A 24,866-nucleotide genomic window follows, 5' to 3' on the forward strand; every position below is an offset into this window, starting at 1 on the left:
CATAGCGTCCAGGATCGGGTGCAAGGCAAAATTGCCAATTTTCGTCCTCCATTCACGCCACAATACTGATATTAAAAAGTAATTTAGCTTTATCATGTTAAAAATCAGACCTAAAAGAAGTGAAAAAGTGGAGTGTTCACATTTTATACGTTAATTATGCAGTTTTTAATTCGATCGTTTTTAATATCTACGCCATCAAGATGGAGAGTGGAAAATCTCCCAGGCATTTCGAATAGCTTTTAATAATTTAATTGTGCATTACAATGCACCTATATCAACACATCAACAGTCTGCATGAATACAGATTATGCGTTATTCATTAACGGATAGATATTTCAAAATGTATTTAGTTAATCACCACGGCAATGATTATGCGCATATTAAAAATATCGTTGCGGTTTGGTTGAATGTTAAAACTATTACATCGAAAGACGTTTAAATTTACATAACCAGGAAGCCCAACCTGAAAGGCAATTTTATTACAGCTTTATGTTTATACGTTTTCATGGAAATTGATACAATAAATACATTTCATATTCCCTGTTATAACCGAAGGCTGTAATAAAAGTTAAATTACTTTGTGCTATCAATTGTTTCCGGAAATCGAGACAGCCTCGACAACCTAATATTTGTCATTATTAAAGTAAACTTAGTTTAATAAATAAATTTATTAATCACATACATGACTAGTCAAACTTAATAAAATCAGCCAGATAACAAATGTCAATTATCAAAAATATATAAAGTTATGTATTAACAAACAACGTCTTCTAATAGGTTTATTTGGAACAAATTAAATTATCATTCATTATAAATTGAGAGGTATCAAGGAACTTTTAACACCAAATTGTAGCCCTGAGTTTACTCTTTAAAAGGATCTACAGTTTTTCTAAAATAGCTTCCAAACAACACAGTTATTTTATCGCAAATTCCTAATTGCACTAAATTCAGTCAAACATACATTATTGCAACTTTGACAGCTTGTAATTTGGTTATTTTGAGAGGTATCAAGGAACTTTTTTACACCAAATTGTAGCCCTGAGTTTCCTCTTTAAAATGGTCTACAGAGTTTCTGGAATAGTTTCCAAACAACACAGTTATTTTATCGCAAATTCCTCATTGCACTTAATTCAGTGAAACCTAAATTTTTGCAATTTTGACAGCTTGTAATTTGTTTATTTTGAGAGGTATCAAGGAACTTTTTTACATCATATTGTAGCCTTGAGTTTCCTCTTTAAAATGGACTACAGTGTTTCTGGAATAGTTTCCAAGCAACACAGTTATTTTATCGCAAATTCCTCATTGCACTTAATTCAGTGAAACCTAAATTTTTGCAACTTTGACAGCTTGTAACTTGGTTATTTTGAGAGGTATCAAACAACTTTTTTACACCAAATTGTAACCCTGAGTTTCCTCTTTATAATGATCTACAGTGTTTCTGGAATAGTTTCCAAACAATACAGTTATCTTATCGCAAAGTTATCATTGCAGTAAATTCAGTGAAACCTAAATTTTTGCAAATTTGGCAGCTTGTAACTTGCTTATTTTGAGAGGTATCAAGGAACTTTTTTACACCAAATTGTAGCCCTGAGTTTCCTCTTTCTTACTAATTTTCACAATCTGACAAAATCAACGTTAGTTTTCGTTTCAGTACCTAAAACGTTTCTTTGACGTAGTTCAGCTTATTGGGTAATAAAATAAGGTTAAATAGACATTGATAAGTATTTCTTGCAAACGTTTAAATACATTTGCAAATAAACATTACTGTTGCAAGTCCATTGAATGTTGATTCAATCGCCGTTTTTAAGTTATTGTAACGTTGTCCAAGCTCCTAAAATCGATATTATATTGCGTTTCAGTACAACGTTTCTTCAACGTAGTTGTGTTTATTGGTGAATTGTGGAAAATTTGGTTTACCAGTAATTACTAAGTAACCTAACCCATAACCACGTAGTTTAAAATCAAGGTAATAATTATTTTTATAAATCAGGATCAAATAAAAATATTCGAGTTTTCTGCATTGATTACATACTTTAACCCAGTATTACTTGCTTGAAGTAGAACGAGATTTATGGTTGATTTTCAATAGTATTTAATGACTTGAGATCAAAACGGAAATTTGATCTTCAAGTAACCTGTCATAAATCACCTTGTATAAAAAAATAATTTGTATTTACAATAATAATTGTTAGTTGTAGTTAATTGAGCTTTTTACACAACCGCGCTTATGTTTTCCTTAGGAAAACACAATAATAATTGATGGCTAGAAATTAATAACAAAGCGCTGTTTGACGTTAAAATTAATTTATGATATAAGTCGAGTTATCGTAACAATTACCAAACCGCCAAGATTGCCGCCTATCAGTTTTACAGCATGTTGATACTAACTTAACACAATGCTTTGCCCACGACTCAACTAATTAGTGTTAGTTTACAACTAAGTTTCATGACGCACTTGTAATGAGAGATCATTAAAACCTTCTTCGTATTTGCTTTAAGGGTCTGAGAAGAAAAAGGATAATTATTTTTTGAGACAGAAATAAACTACTTAATTATTATCGTTCACAAGCATAACAGAAAATAGGAGCTTCTGCTTAATTAAAACCCCTGCTTGTTAAAAAGTTGTGTATTTAATTACCAAGTTTGAGGTTAGGTAGTGAGCCTTGACTTTCAATATTGTAGTGCGTTAATTAATAACGTCAATATTACGCTTATAGTGTCAGTTAACTAATCCTTAACTATTCCATTTTTGCCTTTAATATCTCAGCATCAACTGTAGTCTAAAATAATTAGTGCAAAAATGTGGTTTTTTCCTATAACTTCTTAATGAGAGTATCACTTCATGTACCACAGAAAAAATACTAAAATGCATACAATGAATTGTAATTACAATCGGACCTCTAGCTTGAGGCGTTCCTGAGATATATTCAAGAAAAACAACAAAAAACTAAAGTCAACTTTGACGACCTCTAGCGTCCAAACGGTACAACTTATTCCTGCTCCATTAATATCACGTGATAGCTCCATTTATTACCTTTCTGTTGTCATTTGGCGTGTCTAAACAGAATTTTTCAAATAAGCAGGTTATTGACGATTTTTTGGAAAAGTGCACGAAAGTTTGACTAAAATTTGGGACGTGGTGGACAAAAATTGTAGAAAATTTAATTTTCTACGAAAATCTAGGAGTGACATTTTACCCTCCAGAACGTCAGGAGGAAGTGATTTTGTCAAGATCTGTGCGTCGTTGAAAAACAGTTTCAACCTTCTGTGTTTCATTTTTCTTGACACATTGCTTGAGAGACATTTAGTTCTTAAGAACCTCAGAAGGGACATATTTACTTGGGAATGTTTACTGAGCGTAAATTGTTTGAATGTCTACTTATGGCAATTCAATCTCTGGTAACTCGTTCGAATGACAAAATTTAGGGAAATGTTAAGGGACAAAAATTTAATTTTCTACAAAAACCTGAGAGAGACATATTGCCCTCAAGAGCGTCAGGAGGAAGTGTTTTGGCAAGATCTGTGAGTCGTTGAAAAACAGTTTGCCGCAAAAGTCTAAGAGGAAAAATTGTATCTAGTTTAATTCTCTATCAAAACTTTAGAGAGACATTTAGTTTTTAAGGACCTCAGAAGAAAGATATTTACTTGGGAATGAGTGAGCGTAAAGTGTTTGAATGTCTACTTCCGGAAGTACAATCCCTGACAGACTGTAGTATTAAATTCTTGTGCTAATTTAGATTTAATTTCAATTTGTTGGCAATTATTTAAGTAATAACTAGCTTTCATTGGTTGCTTGGAATTAATTAAAGAAGCAAACAACACTTTGGAAAGGTTAAACGTTGATTGAGCTACGGAGTATAATAATTACCGGAGATTATGTCGAGTCTCTTTGTGTGTCGAACATAAGAACATGGAATTTAATAACACAGACTTAACCCAATTATAACAACGCTGCAGTTTTTCAGGCTGGCTCATAATTAGTCGTTGAAACTTTGTACAGGTTTCCCTTCTTATACTGAAGACTTGCAACTTGGCTAATTAGTATTGGTTTACAAGTTTGTTTCACGGTAGACGTAATGAGCGAAAATTACAGCCCGCTCAGTATTTGCTGGTGGGATCTAATAAGAAAAATGTTAATTATTTTTCAAGACTCGACCGAACTACTTAATTATTGTCGTTCAAAGCCCGAACCCGAGAGAAGAGTGACTACTGTTTAATTAGAGATTTAACAGGAAATGGATTTCCGTTAAATACTATACGCTGGATGGATAATTAAGTAATTTCCTATGGTATATAGGGTCGTTTTAAATATAGGAAATTTAATCATAGATGTACTTCCTCATTTTTGGAACGTTTTCATTTACATTTAAATACGTTTATTAAATTTAATGTATTCATATTAAGGGAATTTAATTAAATTTCGTTGCATTTGTTTTCTATGACGCAACCGGGTTTCATAAAAAGAATCTTAATCTGAATGTCCGACATAATTTTACTCAAAACGCTTTAATTCTAAATAACTAAACGTCGTTCAATACCCTTCATTTCATCCCAGTTCGTTTCTCAATAACGCTAATAAGGCTTTTCCTCGACATTTCCAAACAATTCAATATTTATTTGAACTTTATGAGTTTGTTGGGATCGCTGATCGCTTTTAATTTAACGGATGACTTGTCTTTTCTTTATTTCTTCAATAGTCGGGAGTGATTAAATGAAAAGTACCGAATCGATTTATCGCTTTAAACTAGATATTTTGATAAAAGCAAATTAGATCATTAAAGCTAATTTAGTTTCTGATTGAATTGAACAATGAGGTTTTTTTTTCCGATACAACGCAACGACTTGGGACCTTTAGGCGGAAATGGAAAGTTACTAATTGTTAAACGATTTTAGACCATAGCAGTAAAGAAAATTAATTTAATTGTGAATTAAATATGCGTTTGATAACCTAGTTAACACTGCCCGTATCCTACTGAAGCTGAACATTTTTATTTATTGGTAAATCACTGTATCGTACTTAATTTCTAGAAGTAATTAGCATTAGAAAAGATATATTACAGCTGAATTTATTAAAACTTAATCGAGAGGATGGGCTTAATCGCTTATAAATGGTCAGTAAAGAATCCATGTAATTACTAATTTTCTTATAAGCTTGTTTCACTGCCGAATAACGGTTATTATGGCTTTTTAAAAGACCTCTTGTGATTGTCGTATTAAACATTTTTTGTCAACCAAACCAGGCAATGCTAGGTAATTTGAATTTAAAGACATTTTATATTATTTAGAGAAAGTTGATTATAGTATTAATGAGGTAGTTTTCGTAATGTATTAGATGATCACCTGATTTACAGCATATTATCACCGTATTGAGCATTTTTGTGGACATTTTCCACCACACTTCTGCATCTGTAAATCCTAACCATAAAGCATAACTTATTTGGTAGTAAACTTGTTGCCAAAAGTTTCAAAACATTTCTATATACCCTTTTGTATACCGATTGGTGTCTTTGTGAAACACTCTGTATATATTATCAAATAAATTCTATGAGTTACAAAATAACTAAACTAATTGTATTCTTCTGTTGTGTCTTTAGTTAGAAATGTTGCTAAAAAATTGATGTATAAAAACAATAAGAAGAAGAACTAAATCAACCATAACATAATTGCTTCTAATTTTCAATTCAATTTTTCAAAGTGTATACCTTTATAAGTCTTTACCAACTTCACTATGTTTGCAATAATATTGACATATATTATAATGTAAACTCACCTAAAAAGTGTATTTTTACGCCTCATTTCAATAAATTTAAGGACTAGTGATAATTACTAACGAAAATATGACTTTCTTTAAAGTTCCTTAAAAACCTATTCAAACCTGGTTTAGTAATGAGGTGTTATTTTTTGGTAATGTATGTGTTACCTGCCACAAGTAGGTAACTGAACAATAAATTGATCCAAACGGATTGAAATTTGTTGCTACCGTAAATTGACGAAATTTGATCCTAAAATCTGGCAGTTGACATTCTACAAGTGTATCTACAAACCATCATTAAATTACTTACACAAAAGAGGAATAAAATGAAATGATCAAAACTTTTTTGCTGGAAGCTTGACCATCTATCATCTGCAAAATAAAGCAGTTTTTCAAAAAGGACATATGGTGGATTAGGTTAGTTGAGATTGAGTTAGTTTAGGTTAGTACCTTTGCAGTACAGTACGGTTTTCTTCTCAATGTAATGTGTGTATTGTTTACAAAAATGGCACAAAATCTTAAATATATTTTGGAATCAAAATAGTAGGTGAAGAAGACCACTATAACCTAACCTAACCATATCTTTGCCACAGAAAATAATAACAATAATTTAAAAAGAAATGCGCCAAAAGCTCAGAATGGGCTTTAAGTTGTCATGTAAAAATCAGTAAAAAATTGGACTGGACCTTTTTAGTACTTCTGGAAAGAAGCTTCTGAAAACTTTCCGAAGTTTTTCTAAAAAAACTGTGACAAGATGAAAAGAAACTGAAAATTAAGGATTTGTTTGCTGAATAGCAGATATTGACTCCTTTAACGTTTTCAGTGTCAATTTTGGAATCAATTTCAACATTTTATATGATTAATATTAAATTCTTTGAACAAATAATAATGGATTTCGCCAGCTGAATTAGTATTAGTTATTTGGGTTGTAAAGTTTGTAAAACATCTATGGCTGTTCCTGGAATCAAAAATCAAAAAACAAACGTTAAAAAAGCTATTTTCAGTATTATACTTAAAATAAAGTATCATTAATAACAGCAATAAAGACATGTCATTAAGTAGGTTGTGTAGGCAGAAAATTAACAAAAATTATTTACATTTCGCTACCACATCATTTCATATTTTTGAAAGAAAATTCTAGAGGTTTTAAAAATCTGTAATAAATTTAAACGTACGGTTTTTTTTTCCAAATTGTTGTTTTAAAATATGGCTTATAGAGTTTTTGTAGAGTGTGCTGTTAGTTTTTTATTCGGTTTTTTAGGATTTCGTGTATACTAAAAAATCTTAAATTATCTATAAAAAGTAGTTTAAAACACTCTGTTAAAGAAGTCATTATCTTAACTACAACAAGCTTCAGTTTTACTGTTTATTTTGCCACTCAGTATACAATTAGAAACCTCAATAAATCGATATTGTGATCGATAATTATTGTGTTTTTCCTAGTTAAACGAGATAAAACATAAATTGAATACTGAATTTTCTAATGCATACAGAACGTTAAAAAAATTGATACTAAATCTAAATTTATAAAAATGTTGTGGCAAGCTTAGGTGGTGACAGTAAACTTTATTATTAAACTTTAGCAAAAAAGTAGATTAACGTAAACTTAAACGTCAAATAGGTAACAAAATGTCCTCTTTTTTTAAAAAATATGACAATTTATTCTTAATTTTTTGAGCAATGTAACTAATGAGGCTTTAGGCTGTAAAGGTGTCAGAGCCTCAATTTGGTCATTTTGGATTAAAATACCTCGTTTATTGCAACATGATATTATTTATATTGCTATTTTGACAAATATGTCAAGTTCCGAAAAAAGGGGTTCACAATTTGTAATTCTACGATCTGCCGTAAAATAAGCAAATCACCTCTTCCAGTGTTCTACTTGAAAATCAGCTGCGTTTGCAGTCCCTGAACTTTCCACTAAAGGTTAATACATTGAACATATCAACGCTTGGTTAAATATAGTTAAGTAAAATCAAACAACAGCTGATTCTCTCTAATGAATTTACTAATTTTTATTGGAGTATCCGCAAATGTCAACAAATCAAATCAAGGAAAATTATACTATAACTACACTTAGTTCTAAATAAACAAACTAAATCATGAATGCTATTACTATCAATGTTTGATGTAGCATTTTTGCGGTTTGTTATGTACAGGGTGATTATTGAATTTTGGCCACCCCCTTAACTTTCTTAATTTTGATTTTAGCACAAAACTAGATATTTAGGTCTACTTTACACTTAGATAAACAGTTATTATACAGGGTGTCCCAAATTTGAGTAACAAACCAAAATGTTTTTTTAAATACACTGACTAACTTCTACGTGAAATTCTAGGGCTAATTGACGTAAAATGCGAGGTAAAATGTCTGTATCAACTGTTTCCGCAGCAGCATCTGTTACTTTAATAATGTTGTCTCGACGATGTGATTAAGGGTTAATTTAGTTACTCAAATTTGGGACACCCTGTATAATAACTGTTTATCTACGAGAGAGTTAAGGGGGTGGTCAAAATTCAACCAATCACCCTGTACAATAATAATGTAAATAACTTTGCATCCTCATGGGGATTTGAGAGAGTTGAAAAACCTTTCAAAGAATGTACATTAAGCAGGTTAGCATTTGCCATTAGTTTCTGATTAATCTGTCAATGCGATTGTAGTTGCCTATTCATTTCATATGTCAGACAAGTGGTTAGCAGGTTTTACTCGATAGATAAAAGTATTTCAGTTTGCACTGTTTGAAATTCTAGTAGAGACATGGTAATAAATAATACGATGGATTACTCACGTGTGGAATGTTACTGTAGAAGCATTCGATTATAAATTGTCTTGAAATTTAATCCATTATGAGAAAAATGGTTGACTAATGCAAACAATAATAACTGTCTGTAGAAAAGTTAATTTTCGATTCTATTTGTTAATAGAATTCTGCGTGTCACAGCCATGAATAATTTGTCGAAGTAATTCCACTAAAAGATTCTAATTACATTTAGCCAGCACTAAACGTAATTAAAATAATCAGCGCTAACCGGGTTGAATTTAATCAAGCTAAAAGTTCCGGCCGAAACTTACCGCTTTAATTTTAAGGCTTTTCCTGTAACACCGTCTCTGCCAGAAGTCCAAAACTAAAGGCGCGAAAATTGAGAAAAACAAACGAGCGCGCACTCCAACTTATGATAAACAAACCAAAAAAATAAATCACTGCCCAGTGGTCTCTAATGATGGCCAGATCAACAATAACAACAACAACCGCTTTACGTTATCAGTTATTAACCTGTACCAGATAGTAACAACCTATCCCAAGGAAAGCAGAAACAACGTCGAGAAATACGTCACAACCAGACGATCGAGCAGCGTGTTGAATCGCGAAACGACAGTCTCGTAATGCGCTCGGTCTGATCGTGAAACGGCAGCCCTTCTCGGAGGCTTTTAGAGCTTTTGACAAAACGCGCAGAATGCCAAAAGCCCTCCTGGAGGGGGGGTGAAATGTGGGATGGCCATTCAAAGGGGGGTACAGGAGCGCCTCTCCATGTCAAATGGGTAATAAGCGAGAGAAACGGTTTTGATTGACACCGCGTGCTCACCATCCCGATTCGTCTAATTGGAATAGCTTTGTACTTTGACTTCTGACAGTTTGACTACTGATGTAGCTCGAGAGGTTTTTCATTGGGAGATGGATAGTAGTTCTTGGCTATTACATGAATGGCCAGCTTATTCAATATATCAATGGACAATCAATTTGATTACGGTTGTTCTTTTCCAGTGTGTGCTTTCAAATTAAATGCAAAACAGTTTGTTACTCCCTTCAATAGATACAAAAATCTTTTTCTTAATGGACATTTTTTATCTTCTTCTTCTTCTTCTTCATTCTTGATCTTAGGCGAGTCGCCTGTTCAATTATCGTCCACTTGCGTGACGCTGTCGCTCCATTCTTTCCTAGGGCGCCCAACGTCTCTTCGTCCCACTGGGAACTTGTCGCCAGCAGTACTCACAAATCTGCGGTTGTCCATCCAGCTTATGTGTTCATTCCAGTCCTTCTTCCTGTTTGCTGCTGAAGATTCTGGAGACGACTAAATGGTATCCAATTCATGCAGGATGGAAAATGTGAGATAAACTTCAACTTCGCACAAACCTCATAGAATTGTAAACTTATCAAAAAAGGAAAACAATCTATTTTGTACTCTAACTGGGTGCGTATTCTTGAAACGAGGGAAGGGAATAATCAATAGGAAGACCTGTAGAATGTGACAGCAACCCACCATTTTCAGCTTCTTCTGTCACATTCTATCGACAATCCGCTTGTAAATTCAGTTCCCTGCTTTCAAGAAGTCCACTTTGACTAAACTTTAGCTTCAAAGTGTATTTGAGTTCAGGAAAATGATCAAGGAAGGTACAGGAACCCTGGTTAGGAACCTTGCACTATAGGTATAGGTTAGTGCTGTCATGTTGCTGCAAACTAAATTTGAAATGTCCATAGCTTCCATAGCTTACAAATTATTGAATTTTTAAGTTTCCTTAAAATATTAACCTACTATTAAAACTAGTAAGCTGAATACTTAACTTAAGAGATCACCAACTGAAAATCTTACTAATTATTAACAATTTCTATTTAAACTCAAACAGACCGTTGGCGGATATTGTTTGCGCCTGAAATAGCATTTCTTTCCCATCCCTGTCCAAAACACAAAATTAACATAAGCTTCACTTATCCGCTTAGGGCCGAATTTAAAAACCTAAATACACAGAAATACCCTCCATTACGCAAACATTGTAAGTAATAGATGCAGTGATTATGTTTGACGTTACGAACGAAATTTATTACGACTCACGAGGTCATTTTGTACGAATGCGGTGCACCACTAAGATATGGGGATGACGTTTTGTTAGACACAACAGTTTTGACGCAATATTTGCTCAATATTTTTTAGTTTACGAGAATTTAATAGAAAGAATAGTTTATTAGAAGAAATTTAAAATGTGAGTTCCTGAATTTGAGTTTACAGCTTGTGATAAAAATAACAAAGAATGAAAACAAATAGAACAACAGGCTTTTCTTCAAGGTCTGGAAATTAAACAAACAGAGTTGCAAGGCTAACACAAAATAAAGTCAGGGAGCTCCAAACTGGAGTCAAAACAAATCTTAGACAAATGGACACTAAATCTAAACAAATGGATAATAAATTAATGTGGCCAAATGGATAGCCAGATGGAACCTCTAAGTAAGGAAATCCTTAATATTCGTAAAGAGTCGAAGAAAACAGTCAGGACGAACAAGAAGTAGGTCTTGAGGCTAAGAAGTGAAGCTGTAGAAATACTTCAAAACATCCCGGAGAGTAAACAAAGAGACTACTACTAAGTAACAGAAGAGTAGATTTCAAAGACCATCCGAAACCATACAAAAGTTTGAGACTGAAATTGAGCTACTAATTCGACTAGCATATTCACAAGCACCAAAAGAGCTTCTAAAGCAGTTTGCTGACCAAAACTTTACTGAAGGTGTAAGAGAGGCAGTTCTACACTTCACTTCTTCGGCTGTTTCAAAAATTAAACTAAAGAGCAAAAAACATCTCTTACATAATGGATAGGGATTTAAATATCAAATAATTGGAAGAAGATGGATAAACTTTACCAAAATTTGACACTTACACAAAATAATAACAGGACAAACTTCCTCTACTAGAGAAAACATTTTATTTTAAAAATTGTGAATGTTAAAGACCAGCAGGAATTGGCAGACATAAAACATTGGAAAGGATGATCTCATAGCACAGCTGCTAGTTCCTGGAGGAAGCCTCGTTGTAAAGAACACAAGTTTTGCAAATAGCACAAGTCTAAGACTGAGATGTTTCTTGAATCACACGGCAAAATCTGTATGGCCATCCAAAGAAATGGCACTCCAAAAAAATGTGAAACCTGGCAATTAACAACAAATTTTGAGCGCCGGCTATTATGTTTAGAAATGGACTTTTGGCGTAGATCAGCAGGTCGAGATTGGAAAAAATAACGACTGACAAAATTAGGGAAATTATGAAGGTAGAGACAACTATAGTAGAAGAGATCCAACGTAGACAACTAATATGGTATGAACATGTGGAAAGGATGGAAAATACGAGAATACCCAAGCAGATCCTCAAACGGACGCCGACAGAAAATAGGAAAAGAAGAAGACCCAGGACGACATGGACCGGCGGAAAAGAAAAAGCCATGTCGGAACAAAACCTGCAACCAGGGGACTGGGAAGACAGAAGAGGCTGAAGGCTATGAACCGGAAGGCGCAGGACGCTATGACACCGGATATGTATATATTATCCCAAGATTTTAGCTCACTCTGACGTCATCAAAAAAGAAAATTCTCCACTCATCCAAATCCGAATTCACATGTTTTCGAGCAAACTCAAGCCTAGCTTGTTTGTAGCCTATGGTTAAGACAATCCTTTTTGCGGGATATTTTGTACTCTATCATTCTTTCAATGAAATAAATCAAGATCAAGCAATGCAACACTCAACCTCAACCTCCTTAAAAATATCCTTTTCCCAAAAAGGATTTAATTTTGACCATATCATAGTCTCCTAAATATCTTGAAGACATATCAAATCCTAGGCACTTACAGAACGTAACAACATAAAAAACTGACGACAAGTTAAGAAGAAGCAAGAAAAGTAAAACAGTTGTTGAAAATAATGATGCAATAATGGAAATGGTGCAGAATAAGTAAAAAACTTGTAAGTGGTATAATTTTGTTCATCAGTGTAGATGCACGATAGATGTCTGCTTTTTGGGCTTTATCTGAATCACAATTTTTATGTAAAAAAGCTAATGACTGTCACAAGTACAAAAACATATTTGCTCATGTTTCTCATACCGGGATGGATACTCTTCGTTTGGCAGGTTTGGTATAAAATGTCAAGTTGAAATTAATAATACCTAAAGTTGCAATATTTCCTGAATTAAACTAGTTAAAAAAACTTAAGTAACCAAGTTTAATCAATCTATGATAATAACCACCAAAGCTTGATACAAACATACTTTAACTTCTTTCTGTACAAGAATTGCATAATCCAACACGATACATATTATCCACTAAGCCGAAACATAACATTTTCAATGCTTTACCTAATCCGGATTTACTTTTACTATATAGGGTGATGCCGTGGGAACGACGTAGACCAGGGTGACTCCGATGCCACCATCCCCATTATGCGCTACTCGCCACTTCATTGTGAAGCGTTTCGGGGTGTGACGTGCCGTATTGTTGCGATTACAAGCTTTTTATGCGCATCACCCGGATAAATAATACCTTAGAAATTGCTTTTTAATCTAATTTGTCTCGGACAGTGACTTGAACCCATAGCGGTGCACGATTTTACCAAATCTAATTAGCATACGTATTATTATATTGACGAGCTACGTAGGGGTAGTTACTCATTTTGATGTGGTGCGTGAGACTCTGTCTGTGGTTTATACAATTATGAGTAATTGGTTTTTGGTCATTGTGGAAGCAAGTTTACAGTTTCACCATCAGAGTCAATTAGCCAGTTTTAGCTTGTAAAATAAAAAAAATCAATGCTGATATTTTCATTGCTGGTAAATGAGCTTTGAAAACAACTCTATAGAGAATAAAATCAAAATACTGAAAATAATATTTCAATGAAATAAATTGTGTTTGCATCACTGGATTGATCTAATTTGATTAAATATGTGATGTGGAAATTAGGAAAATGGCTGGGAAAAGTGACGGTTACCGGCCACGTGACCTGTCGCTATCAGTAGCCGCAGTGGTGGCAACACGTGCCCCCTATCATGGCCAGATCTAGACTGGCAAGGATGAAATGGCACTTATTTTCAACGGTCCTGTAAGCACCAGCCCTTTTCATAGTCTAGGGCAGATTATATTTCCACCAGCGATTTACAAACTGAATCTATTTTTGACTGAGATACGGTATATTAATTGTTAGTATAGACTTTACTAAGAAATGCTATTTTGATCTTGCTTTTGACAATATTAGTATTTTGTATTAATCATATCAAACATATCTACCAGGTACTGTGACGTTCCTTCTTCTCTCTCTAATTATTATTAGGAAAAAGTGTCTGGTTCAACTTCTATTGGTGGTCAAAGTTCTTGAAACCAAATATATATTCGGAAATATTTGGAGAACGTTTCGATGAATCCCCAACATTTTAGGATGTAAAAACAGACGGACGAAAGCGGGCTGTTTGGACAACCTATAGTTTGCCAGGACCACCAGAGATGGACGAGCTGACGAAGAAAGAAGGACCGGAAGAGCGCCAGAAGAGCGCCTCCATCAGCGGGGGCATCGTTTTCCCAGGACAGAGGATGTCGATGCAACCTTGGGAACTTCCCAAAAGGGAAAATTCTTGGACTTGTAGAGACTCCATCACCAGACCTATCCTTTTGGTTACAGCGATGGGAGGGTAAAAAGCAATAGTATTGCTTGACCCATCTATCTGAGGCCGCATTCCCAGCCAAAGAATATTGGCGGCGCTTTGGTCTTTTCTTTAGATTCATGTTTCTCATTGTCCTCACTGATTGACCAAGCCTCCGGCAAGTGGTAAGTTCTTCAGGGTCTTGGTTCGAAAATCCATCCACGATTAACCTACGTCTATGATTTTTTAAAACACAAATAAATAACTTTAAAAACTAAATAATTTATTTCACAGAAACCAGACTGAATGTCCACATGACAATCTAATGCACTTAAACTGCGGAATAGAAAACTTTATTATCAAAATATAAATTACACTCTAGTGCCTATTTCATCTTAATTATTGAGTGCATTTTCAGGGATACATTTAGTGTATTGCGGTGGACACGGTAAATGCAGCTCATAATTTTCAAAGTTAAAACGGAATAAATTGGAAAAGTTGGCGAGTTCTAATTACACTAATTATTTATTATTGCTTTTCCGGATAATGCAAGAACCGAGTTACTTAAAAACGAAATTTCCTGCACATATTACGTGGATAGAAGCGTAGCTGCGCTTGACTTAATTACTTCAATGAATATACGGATGAACTGTTACGTGAATTTATTTGCTGGTTTGGTTTAACTGTCCTTTGAGGAACTTATTTTGGGAGTAACTAAGTTTGTTGAAAATATGTGTTCACTGATAATTACTGAATAAAATTGTTATGTTCCAACTGGTATGTCACTAATTAAAGCAGGATATTAAGAAACCCGTCCTTTAAACTAGATTGGGTGGTCCCTTAGAGACAACCCGGTTTTGCAAATCATGATGGCGAATTAAAGTTAAGATTTAGAATTTCCGAACTTGTATCCCAAAGGTGTAATCAATCGAAGAACAACAGGGGGCCATTTTTGCCTTGATGGCCATTAGCAGCACGGTCTATCCTTTGGGATATCAAATACTCCACAAAAGTTGCCTGTTGAGCAGCTTTACATTGGATTACTTATTCACAAACTTCATTTAAAAAAATATGATAAATACAAGAGTAAGAACAATAGTGTCTCTGCTATTACGAACTCCAGTTATTTAAATTTGTAAATTTTTATTGAAAGAGTCTATAGACAATAAAATACACATTGTTAGCTATATGCATGGTACCTAATCACTGAATCTTCGACAAATATTCAAATTTTAGTACTCTAGACACCATCCATATCGCTAGCGACATCTACCATCAAACTGTCTACGTAGCAGAAAGCGCAAGCCAATTGATTGCAAAAGTTTAAAGCAATAACAGTAGCCTATGTCACAGAATGTGTGAACAAGATTTTATAGTCCAGTATTAGTTTTCAAATCATTTTTCTAGATGTCGCTACTCTGGTCTGGTTAAATTCAATATTGTTCCTCTGCTGCTAGTTATCTGTATTTTGTATCATCCTTTGCTATTCGAAATAAATAGGACTATGATGAATACGATTAATAATATAAATGTTTATGAATAGAACTGTTCAAACAATAGCAAAAGGAATTAAATTTACTAAAACCGAAAGTTGTCTAACTCAACTGATCAAATAAAACTAATTTTTTTTTAAAGTTATTACATAAATAAAAATCATATAAGTTTAAAAAAAATGTATAATGACAGTTTCAATGCTGTGCCCCTGAATATTCTGATAAACTTGTTTTGCAATGTTGTTATATTGAAATCACAAAGCATACCCTAAAACACAAGCCTGACATATACCATGCATGTCCCTGGCATGATACTTTATCCGCTGATCGCATTTTAAATTTTCCCTCACTTGTGAGATGAAAATATCACTTTCACTACCTATTCTTATAGTTTTTGCAAAGACTTCTTTGGTGTGTTTAGCATATTTTGGAGACTTACTAAGTACTCACTCATTAATATACTTTTCTGAATTTAGGTAGCAGATATACTTTGTTTGGTATTTTTGAATTATTTTTTGAATCTTTAGTCGAAAGTATCTTCACTTTAAATTGGCAATATTAAACAAAATTTAGAACAATGTTTAGACTTGCTAGTCTAGTCCCAAGCTATACGAGATTGAAGCGTGTAGCCATAACGACTGTCTTTTGTGATTGATCGATATTCATTAGGTTAGAAAATTGTATCACAAATTGTCAAGTATTTATACGCTCTCATAATGAAAATCAGTTTTTGCACCGATTTGGACAAAAGTGTGGTTGTCGCCAATTGCGAGAAACGAGGCTGGGTTCAAGTGGGTCCTGAAGATGACTGGAATATTTATTGGGCTGGAACACAAACATGTCGCAGTTTGTTCAGTGTTGATAGTGGATATCGTATGAACGACAACCAGTATGTTAATAACTACATATTAAACCATATTTTGAGAAACTCGAATTTTTCCAGGATCATAAATCATTTTCCAAATCACTACGAAATCTCTCGCAAAGATCTTCTGGTTAAGAATATTAAACGCTACAGACGAGACTTAGAAAAAGAAGGTAATATAATGGCAGAACGTGGGGACTCTAAGTATCTCCATCTTGACTTTATTCCTGTAACTTTTGTACTACCCGCTGATTACAATATGTTTGTGGAAGAGTACAGGAAAGCACCTCAAAGCACCTGGATAATGAAACCTTGTGGCAGATCTCAGGGTTCTGGAATTTTTCTAATTAACAAGTTGTCTAAGCTTAAACGGTGGTCGAGGGAGTCAAAAACTCCCTTTCAACAACAACTCACTAAGGAAAGCTATGTTATATCCAAGTAATGTTTTAGAACTGTCTTTGTCTGTATGCATTTAGGAATTATTCTTTTACAGATATATTGACAATCCTTTGCTGATTGGTGGAAAAAAGTTTGATTTACGATTATACGTTTTAGTAACCTCTTTCAGGCCACTGAAAGCTTATCAGTTTAAATTAGGCTTCTGCAGATTTTGCACTGTCAAATATGACTCTAGTGTTGCAGAACTTGATAATATGTATGTTCATTTAACCAACGTTTCAGTTCAAAAACATGGTGTACGTTGAAAATTACGTATGAGATAACAGTTTTCTGAAACTCCAGGATATTACAGGGTGAATATAATTCATTACATGGTGGGAAATTGAGCGTGCAGAACTTACGGCTTTACTTGGAAAGTACGAGAGGAAAGCAAGTAACTGAGAAGTTGTTTGATGAGATCAGTTGGTTGATAATACATTCATTGAAAGCCATAGCTCCAGTCATATCTACGGATCGGCATTGTTTTGAATGCTACGGCTACGACATTATCATTGATAATAAACTTAAACCATGGTTAATTGAGGTAAATTTTCTTGTACTTACAAACATACTCTTTAGGTTATTTTAAGAATATTAAATTAATACTTTTGATATGTAGGTCAACGCATCACCATCGCTCACATCGACTACAGCAAATGACAGGATTCTGAAGCACAAACTGTTGGATAATATATTTAATATAGTGGTTCCTCCATCAGGAATCCCAGAGTGAGTAATTGGTTTTTTTTTACCTATAGGGACAGAAAGAAGAAGATTACTTACTTCAACGAAGATTGAGGGCTTTAATTCGTTTAAGAGTGTAGTCCTTCTTTTCAAGAGCTAACTAAACTGTACTGCTACTAACTTAAATTTTACTTTACCGCCCGTTGTGCCTAGAGATCTCCCTAGGGCGTAAAGTTATTGTTTCCGTCACGTTAATATCAACAAACATTACAAAGCCAGTTGTGGCTAACCTTTTAGCAGTGTCCTACACCTATAAATAGACGAATCTTCTAAATACTATCAAAACCTCTCAAAACTGTGAAAAGACTCTACAAGTGTCCTAACCCTTAGAAAAATCCTTGATTATGGCCAGAGGCCTCTAAATACTACCGAAAACCTCTTAAAACTTGACAGAGACTTCGTCAATAGTCCTAAAACCTCATACAATTCGTTTTAAAATGGCCAGAAGCTTCTAAGTACTATCAAAAACGCTAAACGCTAAACGCTGCCAAACTGAAACGTGCCTCGTGACGTCACGAAATTAGTCGTTTTGGCGAGCTTGGTTTGAGTTTAAACTTTAATTGCTAATTCGTTATGCCTTCTCAGAAATAAAAAAAAAAATTGCAGAACCGTTTCTCAACAGTAATTAATCAATTGAACCAAATAAAAGAAAGTGTATTTTATACTAAAGTTTTAACATAACTGGTTATGCTAATCATCATTTAGTGAATTTGTTGTACTAAAAAACTATAATTTCTTTGCATATTAAACTTAATAAGGTTTTAGTTACTAAAGTGATTTGTTTTCAGTGTTCGATGGAATAAAATTCCTGCACCTGAAGCTCTCGGAGACTTTGAACTTCTAATCGACGAAGAACTGGTTAACCTAAATGACAACAACGATAATGGGACGAACAGAAATGCCTCCAAATGGAAATAATTCTTCAAACTATGTATTTACTTACAGCCTTTACACCACACACTCTCAACTGTATTATATTTTAAGTCTAACAAACATAACATAGGAACGTTCACATTGTTTAGAAATAAAAACATGTTTTATAAATTTGGTTTTGTGGACTCAATTTGAAAATACTCTAGTATATCATTGAAGGAGGAATTTTGCAGACATACTTTAAAGTCCTCCAGTTTTTGTTTTCCCACTTGATTGCCTTTTAGTTTGTTGTAGCTAACATACAACTGTATGATAGATCCTGCCAAATAGTGGATTAAACTCAGAATATTCTTTTCAAAACACTTACCATATAATTTGTTTAAATAGTCTGGGTATTTACGGAAATGATCATGAAGTTCGTCCTTCTTTTTTAAGATCCTTTTGTACTTTTCGGAGAGATATTTTACATTTTCTTCTTCGGCTATTTCTAAGTCAGTTAAAGCTTCATACACTGCCTGATCTGCTGCAAACTGTTTGTGTTCTTGCAACTTTGGTTCGATAAGTTTTAAGACATGTCCGATGCAGTCATTGTTTATGTCTGCAAAATTGTTATTAGAAAGCGAAAAGTTGATCAATTATATTTACTTAAGGAAATGTCAATTTTCACTTTCTTTTTTGTAGCTTCTATACTTAGTATTTCCTTCAATATGCAAAGGGTGGTAAGGTTGTCGGACTTAAATTCAACCTCTCCTTTTCTAATAATCAAATATTGTGAAACCAGGTTATCTTGAAAGAAGTGCAGTACTTACTGATAAACGCATATAAGCACAGTATCCAAAACACTTGACTGAAAATACAGGATACTCTCATTTGATGAAGGTTTGTCCGGAACTTCTGGTATACAGTTACTAATCCAGTTGTGCATTTCAGCTAATGAAAATGAACCTTTCAGTTTTGTTTCACTAAATGGCCTATACATTTAATTGAATTAATTTAGTTTCCATAATACTTTTTCAGTAATTACCTGTTTGTATTATTGTACTCGTAAACCCTATAATGGAGAGATAAGGGATTAATATCGAACTGCAACAATCGACTACACTTAGGCTGTAATAAAGGCGAAACGTAAGCCTGTAATAAACCTTTGTCACCTTCAGTGGTTTCAATTTTCAGCTCAATTCTGTTTGTGTTTACTTGACACCTGTAAGTAGCCAAGAGATGAGGGTCATTCTGCAATTATATAGCCTTAAAACGGATAATTCTATCAAAAAATGTAGCCTACTTTAGAGCTGGGAGCTTCACTGTGACTAATTACAGCAGTATTTTTTTCCACATCTAATAAATTAATTGCCACATTGCATTCTATGAGAATATTGTCAATAGCTGTTGGTGTTTCAAGGGTTAGAATATATGTTGCTGATTTGCTGTCTAGTGCAAACTGGAGTTTTACCAAAAAAAAAATTAAGTTGTACATGAGATCTGAATAAATGTGGAAGCAGTTTAATATCTCAAAAACTTGAGAAAATAAGTATTTTAATATACGGATGCTTCTCTACAGCTCTCCAACCCAACAATTACATTACCTACTTCTTGCATATTAAGACGTTCGAAGACGATACAATATTGTCGAATTATGGAATGCTGCGCAAGATTGAGTTTAGATTCCAGAGAATCCGAGTATGAAATAAAATCATCTTGTAAGTAAGATGTTTTCCACGGAATGCAGAAAGCTAAATCAGGAGTGCAAGAGAGCTTCCAAGACTTGAACACTTGAACACAAATAAAAAATCATTTTTCCTGAAAGATTTCTGTGAGCTTTTTGTACCTTTGACTGAAGAGAGGTAAAAGAGAAACATGGCAAGGTTGTGGAAAAGATCCAAACATGGTACAACATATTGGATTGGCAAACACATGTTCACAAGTGCAAGACGGAACTGTTTTGAAAATTTTAGGCATTGTACAGATGAGATCTGATACTGCATTGAAAACTATTTTGTTTCTGGATTGATCTATTGTTGAAAAATGATTTCTTTGTGAACAAACTGTATATGCCAGATATTTAAAAATATTAAACTGCTTTCACACTTATTAATAACCCTGTCAAATACATACAGTACTGTTTACTGGAATTAATGATATGGCTGAAAGTTCCATCATATTACTAAAGGTAGATTCTTGGTAAGCTTCTCGTTCTTTACTAATTTTAGCTTGGAGTTCTTCAATTTCAGACCTGCAATCAAATACCATCAGTCCCTCCGTCAATGCACTAAAATAGAACCCACCTAAGTTTAGATATTTTCGTTGAAGTATCGGCGGAAAATATAAAATTTCCAGTAGATCCGTCAAAATTTGCGTCTGTTACTTGAGTAGTCAGCCCAAATATTCGTCCACTATAAGTTACAGCAAGAACCTCGTCATATCCACGTGCTCCCACTACACCACATTGCAAAGACATTATACTTTCATTGCAGTTCTGTAATAAACTAGTATAACACTATTGTTTGTGTTACTTCGAGTTTGTGGTAACTGTACTTCAACAAAAATTAGTGACGTGGCATCCATTTCGTCACGCAGATTAATATAGTATATTTCAATATTTCCATCTTGTCGTCCTAATATTAAGTTTTTTCCACCATTTCCTGTCATGTCGTAGCTGTCAATACAGAGCACCGGACTTACAGCTTTCTCTTTTAATGTTATCCAACGTTGAAACCCTTGTAAGCTAGTAAAGTCACAGAATTACCTTATTGGTAACACAGCTAACGCAAAACGTATTGTATTGTACCTTTCTACATCTAAAAATCCAACTTTTCCGTCAGTAGTTCCAAAAAGTACGGTCTTTTTGGACTCCTCATCTTCATAGATATGCAACACTGTAGGAGATCCTTCAACTTCCATACTAGCCGTAACTCTGGCATGCTCCAAAACTCTAATCATACGACCTTCGCAGGCAATAAGAGATATTAATCTTTTGTTCTAAAAAAAGTTTATATCAAAATTTCTTCTTTAGATAATAAAGCACTAACCTTTGACAAGTAAAAAGCAGTGACGTCTACAATAGTGTCTCCACATAAATAAGATCCAACCTCTTTGCAATCTCTAAAATGGTTATAAACGTGTTTGCCACAAAGGATAAGTTCGTTACCCAAAACACACCTGAAATCACACTGAATTAATGATATGAATTTTTGTTTGCATGCAAGTATACTTTGAATTAAACAAAAACTTAACTACTTTGATTTTTCTTGTAGATATACTGAAGGAATTGTACCATACAAGGTGAGTAAATAAAACATGATATTTTGACAGCTGTAACTAAAAATTATAAAAGTTTGCAAAGATCTACATGAAATTTTGTGGCAATAATTTTTGCTGTTTTTATACTCTGCATTAGTTGTAGTATCATTTACTCTTTCAATTTGTATTTTATTTCCTGTTCTATTAATGTTCCTTTTTCGGATTGAAATGATGTTAAATTTACGTTAATAAAGGAAACATACTTACATTGAATTGATGTTTTCAGTCATTCCAGAATCAAACACGAGAAACAGTTTTCCTTTTTTCGTGTATCCTTTAACTTCATTTTTAGCTGCAATAAATACTTTGTCACTTACAGATCCTAAAAATAATAAGATTAATTGTTTATAGCCTGAAATATACTATTAAAATCATTCATTCAGCAGCAGTTATTCAGCTTACTTATTCTATAAAGAAGATTAAAGACAGTTTAAACAAACCTTAAGGATTACTGACCTGTTGCTCCTGCTATTTTCACTGACGTAATTGGCGGTCCTGGTAGTGTTTTAAAATGTAATTGAATGTCATCTTTTTTCACTGAGAAAACTTGCAAAGTTCCATCACTGTCAGCAATAGCCACCTAAAAATCCGATATTTTTAATTTTTCAGGTTCACTAAACTATAATTCATAAAATAATATTAGTATTACCTTTTGTTGCTCCTTTGGTGTAGATGGAGGCAAAAGCTTAAGACAGTTCTTGTTGGCTACTCCCATCACTGAGTAATCTACTCTTGATAAATGTAATTCCATTTTAAACACAATTTGATTATGGTTACGAATCTACTGAATTCAGATATGCTTTAGAAATAGTTTTACTTGTATAACACAGAAATCGATGTTGGTATGGCAACTTTCTATCAAAACACACGATTAATGTTTAGTTTATCGGTGGTTATTATGGTATTTATTCGACTATTTATTAGCAGGAAGCAATGGTTGTACTATTCTAAGATCAATGTTTTAGTTTGCTTTGCATTGTATATAGTCTATTTCATTGTTTTTGCAGTCAAATTCAAGTTGAGGTTAAATTGCTTTAAAGTAATTTGATCTAATTCTTTATGAATTTCATGGTAAGTAATTTTAACAAAAATAATAATTTTAATGGTTGAACTGCCATTAGAGATAGTGCGTTTCACTGTTTTTTTCGTCAAACTCTGAAAATTGTGATTAAGTTGCTTTAAAGTAATTTAAACTAACTTTTTTGAATTTCATGGAAGTAATAACAAACAATTTTACTGGAAGGAAGAATTCCAAGGGCTGAAATACCTACCTTTATATATTATATAGTCCGTAACTATATTCAAAGGTGCAAATTGTGCAAGTCTGCAAATCAAAACATGTGTCAGAAATTTGACAAGTGATTAACATAATGTCTCAATTTTAACAGCAGATTCTGACGATTTAGGAAAAATACTGCAAAGTATTGTCCAATAATACTCTAATTAATAATAATAATTACGTTTTATTACTTAATAAAACATGATTTCAGTTTCGGTAGAATTTCTTCCTAAAGCTGCATCAATAGACTCGTTGATTGAATTGACTGCTATTTGAATTGGAATTTGAATAACCAAGTTAATAGCCTCAATAATAATTTGCTGGAAGTAGGTCTCTATCACACCAGTAATCAAGTCTGCAATATGTTCCAAGTGGCCTAGTCCAGTTATATCAACATTAATCGAACTGAAAAATTTGGTATAATGTAACAGTAGTAGAAATAGGTGAAATAACTATTTTTACCCAGTATCGCGAATATCAGCTTCATCAACAAATGCGTAAAGTGTGGTAAAGTCAAAACCGAAGCGTAGATTAAGTCGAAATTCTCTTACTACTGCAGTGATGTCTCCTGAAGCACTAATCAAACCCACTCTAGTGCTGTAATCGTATTTTATCTGAAAAATAGTTTTAAAGTTAAATCAGTTTGCATGAGAAACTTAGCATTTACCAGTAGTTTCTCGAAAGCCAAAGGATAAATAATATCCAGTACTCGTGTTTCTAAGGTAAGTCTGGCTGTAACAGTATCTGAAATTCCAAGAGTGGACAAACCTTCTAAAGCGCCATTTTGCAAGTTCATATTTGATCCAGGAATCTAAAATTAAATTTTTATTAACTTGAAATACTGAATTGAGTACGGAATTTAGACAACAGTGGTACATTTACCTCAACGCTTTGATCCAACAGTGACAATGGGTCAAATCCTGCCCTAACAATCAATGTTTGAAGAATTCTCAAACTTAAGTTGGTGATTCTGGTCAAATCCAACTCAATCACACCATTTCTGCATAAAACACCTGGTTATTATCTTTAAACAAAGTTTAGTTTCAATCTTACCTTTCTACGCCTTCTTCAATCACTACATCTTTAATATGATTCCACTCCTCTACCGATATTTCTTCACCATTTATGACTTTATCCAGATAATATTTGAAAGCATCTTCTTCAATTCTGCTACCCGGAAATACCGAGTAAGCGTAAGTTGAAGATATCAATAGAGCAACCAGCGTAAAATACTTCATGATGTCTACTGGTTTATAATAGTAAGTTTAAATGGAATTCTGCTTTCAATTTATTAATCTAAAATCTTAATTAATTCTACGGATTTTAACTTAGGATTAAACGTGTTTTACTTTATTATCACAAATTAATTCCTTAAACTCATTAATTGACGTAGAAATGATGTGTAGCAAATTTCGTCCTTGTTTCCTGCGGGCATATGTAAATTCTTAAAAACATTTCTAATGAAGAACATTTCCTCTTACTGAAATGATTGCACACAAAGCAAATTTTAAATTTATGTCCGTCATGCTTTTTCCAACGTCATATATCACCCTATCTAGATCAATAATTACGCAAACCTAGCCTGATGGGATTAAAGCTGATTGATTTATAAGACTTTGTCGAAAATCCATTTGTTTTTAATTTATCTACCGTTCTGCTAGCTTGAAATGAATCACAATCAAATTTAAAAACGTGACAAATTACTTGAAAATAGTTGTTTGGCTATAACTTT

General features: G+C 33.5%; 4 protein-coding genes across 5 annotated transcripts in view; 1 reads left to right on the plus strand and 3 right to left on the minus strand.

Moving 5' to 3' along the window:
- LOC145730160 (LIM domain only protein 3-like) overlaps positions 1–9,205 on the minus strand; it is a 66,677-nt gene extending 57,472 nt beyond the window's left edge. The window contains exon 1 of one of the 2 annotated variants that reach the window (XM_081981203.1): positions 8,829–9,205. The gene's annotated coding sequence lies outside the window, so the exon portion shown is untranslated. The remainder of the gene's footprint in view (positions 1–8,828) is intronic. The other variant, XM_081981202.1, reaches the window with a different exon arrangement.
- A 7,080-nt stretch (positions 9,206–16,285) lies between these two features.
- Positions 16,286–18,729, plus strand: TTLL1B (Tubulin tyrosine ligase-like 1B). The gene is made up of 6 exons (XM_081981201.1): positions 16,286–16,527; positions 16,582–16,941; positions 16,997–17,198; positions 17,255–17,485; positions 17,561–17,670; positions 18,474–18,729. The coding sequence occupies exons 1-6, from the start codon at positions 16,355–16,357 to the stop codon at positions 18,601–18,603; spliced, it is 1,206 nt and encodes a 401-aa protein (XP_081837327.1). The 5' UTR covers positions 16,286–16,354; the 3' UTR covers positions 18,604–18,729.
- Positions 18,601–22,723, minus strand: LOC145730158 (BBSome complex member BBS7-like). Its single transcript, XM_081981200.1, has 14 exons — positions 22,505–22,723; positions 22,312–22,435; positions 22,063–22,177; positions 21,585–21,714; positions 21,344–21,534; positions 21,091–21,280; positions 20,841–21,031; positions 20,671–20,788; positions 19,841–19,996; positions 19,583–19,788; positions 19,368–19,529; positions 19,204–19,313; positions 18,926–19,156; positions 18,601–18,877 (listed from the first exon to the last, which is right to left on the minus strand). The coding sequence occupies exons 1-14, from the start codon at positions 22,604–22,606 to the stop codon at positions 18,723–18,725; spliced, it is 2,181 nt and encodes a 726-aa protein (XP_081837326.1). The 5' UTR covers positions 22,607–22,723; the 3' UTR covers positions 18,601–18,722.
- Positions 22,724–23,298: 575 nt separating this feature from the next.
- Positions 23,299–24,388, minus strand: LOC145730338 (uncharacterized). Its single transcript, XM_081981511.1, has 5 exons — positions 24,188–24,388; positions 24,017–24,134; positions 23,802–23,945; positions 23,597–23,748; positions 23,299–23,539 (listed from the first exon to the last, which is right to left on the minus strand). Exons 1-5 carry the CDS (start codon positions 24,370–24,372, stop codon positions 23,326–23,328), a joined length of 813 nt encoding a protein of 270 aa, XP_081837637.1. The 5' UTR covers positions 24,373–24,388; the 3' UTR covers positions 23,299–23,325.
- Between the last annotated feature and the right edge of the window lie 478 nt (positions 24,389–24,866).

Source organism: Ips typographus, linkage group LG6 (assembly GCF_016097725.1).
Source record: "Ips typographus isolate SLU linkage group LG6, UJ_Ityp_2.0, whole genome shotgun sequence".
In the NCBI taxonomy this organism is placed as follows: domain Eukaryota; kingdom Metazoa; phylum Arthropoda; class Insecta; order Coleoptera; family Curculionidae; genus Ips; species Ips typographus.

Excerpts from the sequence above, each read along its gene's own strand:
- TTLL1B (XM_081981201.1), top strand. The coding sequence starts at position 16,355 with ATGAAAATCAGTTTTTGCACCGATTTGGACAAAAGTGTGGTTGTCGCC. Across the intron at positions 16,942-16,996 it reads GAAAGCTATGTTATATCCAA|ATATATTGACAATCCTTTGC; the intron begins GTAATGTTTTAG and ends ATTCTTTTACAG. Across the intron at positions 17,199-17,254 it reads TTTCAGTTCAAAAACATGGT|GGTGAATATAATTCATTACA; the intron begins GTACGTTGAAAA and ends AGGATATTACAG.
- LOC145730158 (XM_081981200.1), bottom strand. The coding sequence starts at position 22,606 with ATGGAATTACATTTATCAAGAGTAGATTACTCAGTGATGGGAGTAGCC. Across the intron at positions 19,789-19,840 it reads GTGAAGCTCCCAGCTCTAAA|AATGACCCTCATCTCTTGGC; the intron begins GTAGGCTACATT and ends ATATAATTGCAG. Across the intron at positions 19,314-19,367 it reads GTGCTTATATGCGTTTATCA|AAAAGGAGAGGTTGAATTTA; the intron begins GTAAGTACTGCA and ends TTTGATTATTAG.
- LOC145730338 (XM_081981511.1), bottom strand. The coding sequence starts at position 24,372 with ATGAAGTATTTTACGCTGGTTGCTCTATTGATATCTTCAACTTACGCT. Across the intron at positions 23,749-23,801 it reads TGGCTTTCGAGAAACTACTG|ATAAAATACGATTACAGCAC; the intron begins GTAAATGCTAAG and ends ACTATTTTTCAG. Across the intron at positions 23,540-23,596 it reads GCTGATATTCGCGATACTGG|TTCGATTAATGTTGATATAA; the intron begins GTAAAAATAGTT and ends CAAATTTTTCAG.